Raw genomic sequence first — 9,415 nt, forward strand, 5'->3', positions numbered from 1 at the left:
ATCTTAAGGATTATGTGGTCGAGTTTCCGACATCAAAGGGCAAGCCCACCAGAGCTCAAAGTGTTGATGGATCAACTATACGTTTCAGCCATCAACCATCCCCTCTGAGCCAAGGACCGGAAACATCTCGTCACCCCGACTGAGCCTATACGAGCTGGACCAGAAGGAGGGCCCATTGCTGTCCATACATCCTTGGGTTGGGCTGTGCAAGGTCCATCCCATCTACTTCTCTCCACCCAAGCTGTACAGTCACAGCAAGTCCTCTTCACCAGGAGCAATCCAGATGCAGCCACTGACCTCCTTCGGAATGTTGAGATGCTCTGGAAGATGGACACATTCTCCAACCGGAAGCTACAGGAGGTCACTCGCTCGAAACATGACTCCTATGCATTAGACCTCCTGGAGAAGAGCACCACCACCACTGAAATGGATGGCGTTCGCAGGTATGCAACCCCACTGCTACGGGTGCCCAACCATCCTCCTCTGGCAACCACGACACAGGCTGTACTCCCACTACTGCGTGGAACGGAGCGAAGCCTGGTGAAGAATCCTGAGCTTGCAGAAGTTCATAACCGAGATATTCATAACCTTGTGAAGGCAGGCTTGTCCCAACCAGAGAACGAGTGGCCGACAGCCCCCAGGCGTACGGCCCCTCCGCAACCAACTGAAGCTCATGAGTTAAGGAGGTCCGCCCAATGCTACAGCATTTCTACGGAACCAACAACGGCTCTCCCTGACCTAACACAATCCCAAACACTGCCGGATCTGATCACCGCCACAAACCAGACCTCAGATGGGGTGGCTTCTATACCTACCTCCCTCGCGGCAGAGACACTACTCCTCCAGCAAGCACAAGCAGTTAGCTTCCCTGAGGAGTTAAAAGCTCTGAAAGCCGGTAGGGAAGTGGCTAAGGACAGCCGTCTTCTCTCTCTTGCCCCAGAATATGATCCAATCCTTGGAGTGATCAGAGTCGGAGGGAGGCTGCGCCAAGCAGAGGTTTTGGACCCAGATGCCATCCACCCAATTATCATTGACTCCAAACCCTTGGGATATCTCTCTGCAGACATCGCTGACCCCGATCCGGTTACACCGACTATGCTCTTGATGGGACGCCGAGATGCATCACTTCTTCAAGCCATGTATGCTGATACCAACCTCGTAGGCAGACGCCGGTGGCGACACAGCCAAATCTTAGCTGACCATTTTTGGGCCCGATTCATTCGGGATTACCTACCAAGTCTACTGCACAGAGGGAAATGGCGGAGAGAAATGGCCAGCCTGGAAACTGGCCAAGTAGTAATGATGGTGGACCCTCAGCTGCCTCGAGCCTCCTGGCCGGTGGGCCGTATAACTAAGACTATGCCTGGGACCGATGGTCGTGTTAGATCAGTGGAGATCCAGGTGAAGAACCGGACATATATCCGGCCAGTTGCCCGACTAATTCCTCTCCCTGAGATGACAGAGGACGGGGAGCAATGAGCCTTTTTTGAGGAGTGTGGAATTTAACAAATTTCCGGGGTGGCTGTAGAAAAGGCCCATGGAGTTGGTGGAATACTCCTTTAATTCATTGCCATTTACTCAGCTGGGCCAGGGGCGCTTTAATTAGGTCAGGTGGAAATGTCCGACAGATCTCAACTCCATAAAAGGAGGAAATTGCCATCGCCTGATCTCGCTGCTTTCTCTTCCTTAACTCCATCTGATCCAGAAGTTCTGTGCGTCCATGAATCCACCACAGACTACTCAGTAAATATACCACTTTATGGTTAAAGGAATTCCTGCCTCAGTCTCATCCATTCCTCTGTCACCTGACACGTGACCACCTGTTCACCTTCACTGTCAGTCATCCTACCTGTCCAGCTACTCACACAGATTCCACTAATCTTTCAAGGGGAGTGTTTTAAGTTTTTAATGTTGTAGTGGACAAAGATGAGAAGAACGTTGATGTGGCCTAATGGACTCTGTGCAACTCGCTATTTGGGTTTGAGGCAATTTTCAAACTTTAATTTAATTGTGTTTATTATCATTTGTTTTATTATTATTATTATTGTAGACTTATGAATCTAAAATTAACTTTAATTTTGTACTCTGTATTTTATTTTAAGATGGGTTAAAAGTAGGTATGTTAAAAATGTATTCTATTGCTGTACGGGTAGGGCGGAGATGAAGAACGGGTAGGGCGGAGAGGAAGAACGGGTAAGGTGGAGAGGAAGAACGGGTAGGGCGGAGAGGAAGAACGGGTAGGGCGGAGAGGAAGAACGGGCGGGGCGGAGAGGAAGAACGGGCGGGGCGGAGAGGAAGAGCGGGCGGGGCGGAGAGGAAGAGCGGGCGGGGCGGAGAGGAAGAGCGGGCGGGGCGGAGAGGAAGAGCGGGCGGGGCGGAGAGGAAGAGCGGGCGGGGCGGAGAGGAAGAGCGGGCGGGGCGGAGAGGAAGAGCGGGCGGGGCGGAGAGGAAGAGCGGGCGGGGCGGAGAGGAAGAGCGGGCGGGGAGGAAGAGCGGGCGGGGCGGAGAGGAGGAAGAACGGGCGGGGCGGAGAGGAGGAAGAACGGGCGGGGCGGAGCGGAAGAGCGGGCGGGGCGGAGAGGAAGAGCGGGCGGAGAGGAGGCAAAGCACGGCTAGAGAGGAGAGGCAAAGCACGGCTAGAGAGGAGAGGAGGCAAAGAACGGCTGGAGAGGAGGCAAAGAACGGCTGGAGAGGAGGAACGGGTGGAGAGGGGAGACAAAGAACGGCTAGAGAGGAGAGGAGGCAAAGTTCGGCTCGAGAGGAGAGGAGGCAAAGAACGGATAGAGAGGAGAGGAGGCAAAGAACGGCTAGAGAGGAGAGGCGGCAAAGAACGGCTAGAGAGGAGAGGAGTCAAAGAACGGCTAGAGAGGAGAGGAGGCAAAGAACGGCTAGAATGGAGAGTAGGCAAAGAACGGCTAGAGAGGAGAGTAGGCAAAGAACGGCTGGAGAGGAGAGGAGGCAAAGAACGGCTGGAGAGGAGAGGAGGCAAAGAACGGCTGGAGAGGAGAGGAGGAACGGGTGGAGAGGAGGCAAAGAACAGGTAGAGAGGAGGCAAAGAACGGCTGGAGAGGAGAAACGGCTGGAGAGGAGAAACGGGTGGAGAGGAGGAACGGGTAGAGAGGAGGCAAAGAACGGCTGGAGAGGAGAGGAGGAACAGGTGGAGAGGCGAGGAGGAACAGGTGGAGAGGAGGAACGGGTGGAGAGGAGGAACGGGTGGAGAGGAGGAACGGGTGGAGAGGAGAAACGGGTGGAGAGGAGAAACGGGTAGAGAGGAGAGGAGGAACGAGAGGAGAGGAGAATGGGTGGAGAGGAGAAACGGGAGGAGAGGAGGCAAAGAACGGGTGGAGAGGAGAAACGGGTGGAGAGGAGAAACGGGTAGAGAGGAGAGGAGGCAAAGAACGGCTAGAGGAGAGGAGGCAAAGAACGGCTAGAGGAGAGGAGGCAAAGAACGGCTAGAGAGGAGAGGAGGCAAAGAACGGCTAGAGGAGAGGAGGCAAAGAACGGCTAGAGGAGAGGAGGCAAAGAACGGCTAGAGAGGAGGAAAAGAACGGCTGGAGAGGAGGCAAAGAACGGCTGGAGAGGAGAGGAGGCAAAGAACGGCTGGAGAGGAGGCAAAGAACAGGTAGAGAGGAGGCAAAGAACAGGTAGAGAGGAGGCAAAGAACAGGTAGAGAGGAGGCAAAGAACGGCTGGAGAGGAGAAACGGCTGGAGAGGAGAAACGGGTGGAGAGGAGGAACGGGTAGAGGAGGCAAAGAACGGCTGGAGAGGAGAGGAGGAACAGGTGGAGAGGCGAGGAGGAACAGGTGGAGAGGAGGAACGGGTGGAGAGGAGAAACGGGTGGAGAGGAGAAACGGGTAGAGAGGAGAGGAGGAACGAGAGGAGAGGAGAATGGGTGGAGAGGAGAAACGGGAGGAGAGGAGGCAAAGAACGGGTGGAGAGGAGAAACGGGTGGAGAGGAGAAACGGGTAGAGAGGAGAGGAGGCAAAGAACGGCTAGAGGAGAGGAGGCAAAGAACGGCTAGAGGAGAGGAGGCAAAGAACGGCTAGAGAGGAGAGGAGGCAAAGAACGGCTAGAGGAGAGGAGGCAAAGAACGGCTAGAGGAGAGGAGGCAAAGAACGGCTAGAGAGGAGGAAAAGAACGGCTGGAGAGGAGGCAAAGAACGGCTGGAGAGGAGAGGAGAGGAGGCAAAGAACGGCTGGAGAGGAGGAGGAACGGGTGGAGAGGAGGCAAAGAACAGGTAGAGAGGAGGCAAAGAACAGGTAGAGAGGAGGCAAAGAACGGCTGGAGAGGAGAAACGGGTGGAGAGGAGGAACGGGTAGAGGAGGCAAAGAACGGCTGGAGAGGAGAGGAGGAACAGGTGGAGAGGCGAGGAGGAACAGGTGGAGAGGAGGAACGGGTGGAGAGGAGAAACGGGTGGAGAGGAGAAACGGGTAGAGAGGAGAGGAGGAACGAGAGGAGAGGAGAATGGGTGGAGAGGAGAAACGGGAGGAGAGGAGGCAAAGAACGGGTGGAGAGGAGAAACGGGTGGAGAGGAGAAACGGGTAGAGAGGAGAGGAGGCAAAGAACGGCTAGAGGAGAGGAGGCAAAGAACGGCTAGAGGAGAGGAGGCAAAGAACGGCTAGAGAGGAGAGGAGGCAAAGAACGGCTAGAGAGGAGAGGAGGCAAAGAACGGCTAGAGGAGAGGAGGCAAAGAACGGCTAGAGGAGAGGAGGCAAAGAACGGCTAGAGAGGAGGAAAAGAACGGCTGGAGAGGAGAGGAGGCAAAGAACGGCTGGAGAGGAGAGGAGGCAAAGAACAGCTGGAGAGGAGAGGATGAACGGGTGGAGAGGAAGAACGGGTGGAGAGGAGGCGAAGAACGGGTGGAGAGGAGGCAAAGAACGGGTAGAGAGGAGGCAAAGAACGGCTGGAGAGGAGAGGAGGAACGGGAGGAGAGGAGAAACGGGTGGAGAGGAGAGGAGAAACGGGAGGAGAGGAGGAACGAGAGGAGAGGAGGAACGGGAGGAGAGGAGGAACGGGAGGAGAGGAGGAACGGGAGGAGAGGAGGAACGGGAGGAGAGGAGGAACGGGTGGAGAGGAGAGGAGAAACGGGTAGAGAGGAGAGGAGAAACGGGTGGAGAGGAGAAACGGGTGGAGAGGAGAGGAGAAACGGGTGGAGAGGAGAAACGGGTGGAGAGGAGGCAAAGAACGGGTGGAGAGGAGGCAAAGAACGGGTGGAGAGGAGGCAAAGAACGGGTGGAGAGGAGGCAAAGAACGGGAGGAGAGGAGGCAAAGAACGGGAGGAGAGGAGGCAAAGAACGGGTAGAGAGGAGAGGAGGCAAAGAACGGGTGGAGAGGAGGAAAATAACGGGTGGAGAGGAGTAACGGGTGGAGAGGAGAGAGGAACTAATAGAGGGGAGAAAGAACGAGGAGAGTAGAGGAAGAACGAGAGAAGTGGAGAGGAAGAACGGATAGAGAGGAGGCAAAGACCTGGTAGAGAGGTGAGGAGAGGAAGAACGGGTAGAGAGGAGAGGAGAGGAACGGCTAGAGGGGAGAGAACGGGGAGAGGAGATGAAGAACAAGAGGAGAGGAGAGGAAGAACGGGTAGAGAGGTGAGGAACTGCTAGAGGGGAGAAAGAACGAGAGGAGAGGAGAGGAAGAAGGAGAGGAAGGAGAGGAGAGGAAGAAGGAGAGGAGAGGACGAAGGAGAGGAGTGGAGAGGAAGAACGGGTAGAGAGGAAGCAAAGAACGGGTAGAGAGGAGAGGAGAGGAAGCAAGGGTAGAGAGGAGAGGAAGAACGGGTAGAGAGGAGAGGAAGAACGGGTGGAGAGGAGAGGAACGGCTAGAGGGGAGATGAAGAACAAGAGGAGAGGAAGAACGGGTAGAGAGGTGAGGAACTGCTAGAGGGGAGAAAGAACGAGAGGAGAGGAGAGGAAGAAGGAGAGGAGAGGAAGGAGAGGAGAGGAAGAGGGAGAGGAGAGGACGAAGGAGGAGTGGAGAGGAAGAACGGGTAGAGAGGAAGCAAAGAACGGGTAGAGAGGAGAGGAGAGGAAGAAAGGGTAGAGAGGAGAGGAAGAAAGGGTAGAGAGGAGAGGAAGAACGGGTAGAGAAGAGAGGAGAGGAAGAACAGGTAGAGAGGAGAGGAGAGGAAAAACGGCTAGAGGGGAGGAAGAACGAGAGGAGAGGAGAGGTAGAACGAGAGGAGAGGAGAAGAAGAACGGGTAGAGAGGAGAGGAAGAACTGGTAGGGAGAAAAAGATAAATAATTACAGTACACAGTACCGGGACAATGTGCAGGTGTTCGAGGTAACTGAGGTAGATATGTAAATATACAGTGCATTCAGGAAGTATTCATAGCCCTTGACTTATTCCACATTTTATTGTTACATCCTGAATTCAAAATGGATTAAATAAATTAAAAATATCACCCCTCTACACACAATATCTTATAATGACAAAATTAAAACAGGTTTTTAGACATTTTAGTTAATTTATTGAAAATTAAATCAGAAATCTAATTTTGACATATTTTTTCACACCCCTGAGTCAATACTTTTTAGAAGTACCTTTGGCAGCGATTACAGCTGTGAGTGTTTCTTGGTAAGTCTCTTAAGAGCTTTCCACACCAGGATTGTGCAAAATTTGCACATTCTTCAATAAATTCTTCAAGCTCTGTCAAATTGGTTGTTGATCATGGTTAGACAACCATTTTCAGGTCTGGCCATAGATTTTCAAGTAGATTTAAGTCAAAACTGTAATTTGGCCACGCAGGAGTATTCACTGTTTTCTTGGTAAGCAACTCCAGTGTAGATTTGGCCTTGTGTTTTAGGTTATTGTCCTGCTGAAAGGTGAATTAATCTCCCTGTGTCTGGTGGAAAGCAGACTGAACCAGATTTTCCTCTACGATTTTGCCTGTGCTTATCACCATTCCTTTTTTTATTATTCTGAAACTCCCCAGTCCTTAACGATTACAAGCATACCCATAACATAATGTGGCACCTTAATTGAGGTGGACGGCTCGTGGTAATGGCTGGAGTGGAATTAAATACATCAAACACACGCATCCCTGATGGGCCCATTTGTTGTGGCAGATGTGTTGTTGCCTACAGTCACCACCTGGGGGCCGCCAGTCAGGAAGTCCAGGATCCAGTTGCAAAGGGAGGTGTTCATTCCCAGGGTCCTGAGCTTAGTGATGAGCTTGGAGGGCACCATGGTGTTGAACGTTGAATTATAGTCGAACAGCATTCTCACGTAGGTGTTCCTCTTGTCCAGGTGAACATAGATAGGAACTCTGTGTGGCTAGGCCTAAGCTTATCTTCCTTTTTTATATATATATTTTTAAATATTAATATCATACAGTGGACACCTGGACTGATACGCCTATATGCATGCAATGCCCTGGCGCATATAGCACTCATCTCTCTGACAGCTGAGCCGTGAGGTGGACAATTTATTGTTTTAGGAAAGTAAAAACCAATATAACAATAGGCTATAAAGTTTTTCATATTCTACACATCGAAAATTACAACGTTTTATTTTATTTGTTATAGGCAGGTTTTAAGGACACAACTGTTGATCATTTGGCCAATATCACTTGTTTATTGATGGCGTTGGCAGCGTTCAGTCTGAGGTTTCTTTCTGCTCTCGGATCTTGACTGGTCTTCGGATCCAGATCGGGAGGCGTTTGTTTGGGTCTGTTTCTCCACGGGCCTTTTCAGAACATGTCTGACAGTCCTCGGGTTCATTCGGAAACGGGTCTCCATTTTTATAAAGTTAATTTATTCATATCAGGTCAGGTGGGAATGCCACTTTCCATTCCCTAAGTTGGACCCGTGACCCACTCACTATATTACAGTATATGAATAGCCCTGTATTACCACTGGAGATTAAGCCTCCATGTTAGATCTAGTTTAATAAGGTATACTAATTCTGAATAATGTCCTACATGACATGGAAGGACAGTAAAGATCATTCACAACTCATACTCAAATAAATAAAATATATACTGACACTGCTAGAATGTCTGTGTTCTCTGAACTGAATTCAATAAAATAACACTGTCTCCATCAGGTGTCCTTCAAGTCTACGCGCCATGTGAGCTTTCACATGGATGAGGAGGAGATTGTAAGGATCAACCCTCGTAAGGATGTTCTGATTCGCGGCTACGAGGACTACCGCCACCCAGTCATGTGGAAGCAGGAGGCAGAGCGAGAGGACCCTGACTTCCCTGCCCTATTCCACAAACTGGACAGCAAGAAGTGTGAGTACCTCTTCCCCGAGGGGCCGGGCATGGAGTCCCACTCAGGCCCTGGGAGTATGGGCATGGGCACAGGACTGGGGCTAGGGCTGGGTAAAGACTCCTCCAAGGTGCAGCCCTCACCACTGCTCAAGTCCAAAAAAGGGCGGCGGAGGAGGGAAGACGGGGAGCGTTCTCGCTGCATCTACTGCCGGGAAATGTTCAACCATGAGGACAACCAGCGGGGCCAGTGCCAGGATGCTCCTGACCCCATCAAGCAGTGCATCTATAAAGTCAGCTGCATGCTGTGTGCTGAGAGCATGCTGTACCACTGCATGTCCGACTCGGAGGGAGACTTCTCGGACCCGTGCTCGTGTGACACGGCTGACGAGCAGTTCTGCCTGCGCTGGCTGGCCCTGACGGCACTGTCCTTCATCGCTCCCTGTATGTGCTGCTACCTGCCGCTGAGAGCCTGCCACCACTGTGGGGAGGCCTGCAGATGCTGCGGGGGCAAGCACAAGGCCGCTGGGTGACCTGACTGAACTCTGACCCCTCACCCGGGATGACCTACCCACAACACAGCTAGCTGACACAGGAAAGCGGAAAAAAGCTGGGTATTCAAATGCCGGCAACCTTGTTTTTCATTCACCTCAGAGGGGGTGACATGTTGTTGTAGACGCCGGGCTCTGGAGGTCTTTTGTGTCCTTCGACGCAGAGAGCAGCGGAAGACTAACCTTGTGCTTTACGGGCTCTGAGCGTGAAGTAGAGTTCAGGAGCTGAACGTGAGGAGAAGGCATTGAGACTAGCAGACATGGAAATATTATTAAACAAACACACTTACTCACACTCGTACATAATACACACAACAACCAGGCCACCATGTCACTCTCCCTACAAGTAATGTGTAACTTTATGAAGGAATATTGTCTTTTGTACAGAGAGCAGCAACTACACAACAACAACAGCAAAAAAGTAAACATTTGTGCATACAGAAAACAAACTTGAAGTCTGCTAAAAGGGATATGTTGTTGTGAACTTGTAGTTGGTTAACATTGCCAGGTCCTTTATGACTCGAGCGTTCGCTGACGGTGTAATTGTTAGAGAAGGTGCACTAGAAATGTTTATCCCCCTTCACACAATTCTAATGGTACATTAACCTTAAGACCATTCTTATTGAGTCATTTAACAGTTGCTGTGGTGGATG

At 51.7% G+C, this 9,415-nt stretch overlaps 1 protein-coding gene across 2 annotated transcripts in view; it reads left to right on the plus strand.

The window, feature by feature from the left end:
* The window catches only part of LOC110505710 (sprouty-related, EVH1 domain-containing protein 1), an 86,226-nt gene extending 77,015 nt beyond the window's left edge, over positions 1-9,211 (plus strand). For both annotated transcript variants that reach the window (XM_021585100.3, XM_021585101.3), the window contains one exon: positions 8,046-9,211. In XM_021585100.3, coding sequence (XP_021440775.1) covers positions 8,046-8,744 — 699 coding nt within the window. In that variant the 3' untranslated portion in view covers positions 8,745-9,211. The remainder of the gene's footprint in view (positions 1-8,045) is intronic.
* Positions 9,212-9,415: the final 204 nt, after the last annotated feature.

The sequence above is a fragment of the Oncorhynchus mykiss genome, chromosome 25 (assembly GCF_057628025.1).
Source record: "Oncorhynchus mykiss isolate SJ-2025 chromosome 25, ASM5762802v1, whole genome shotgun sequence".
Lineage (NCBI taxonomy): Eukaryota > Metazoa > Chordata > Actinopteri > Salmoniformes > Salmonidae > Oncorhynchus > Oncorhynchus mykiss.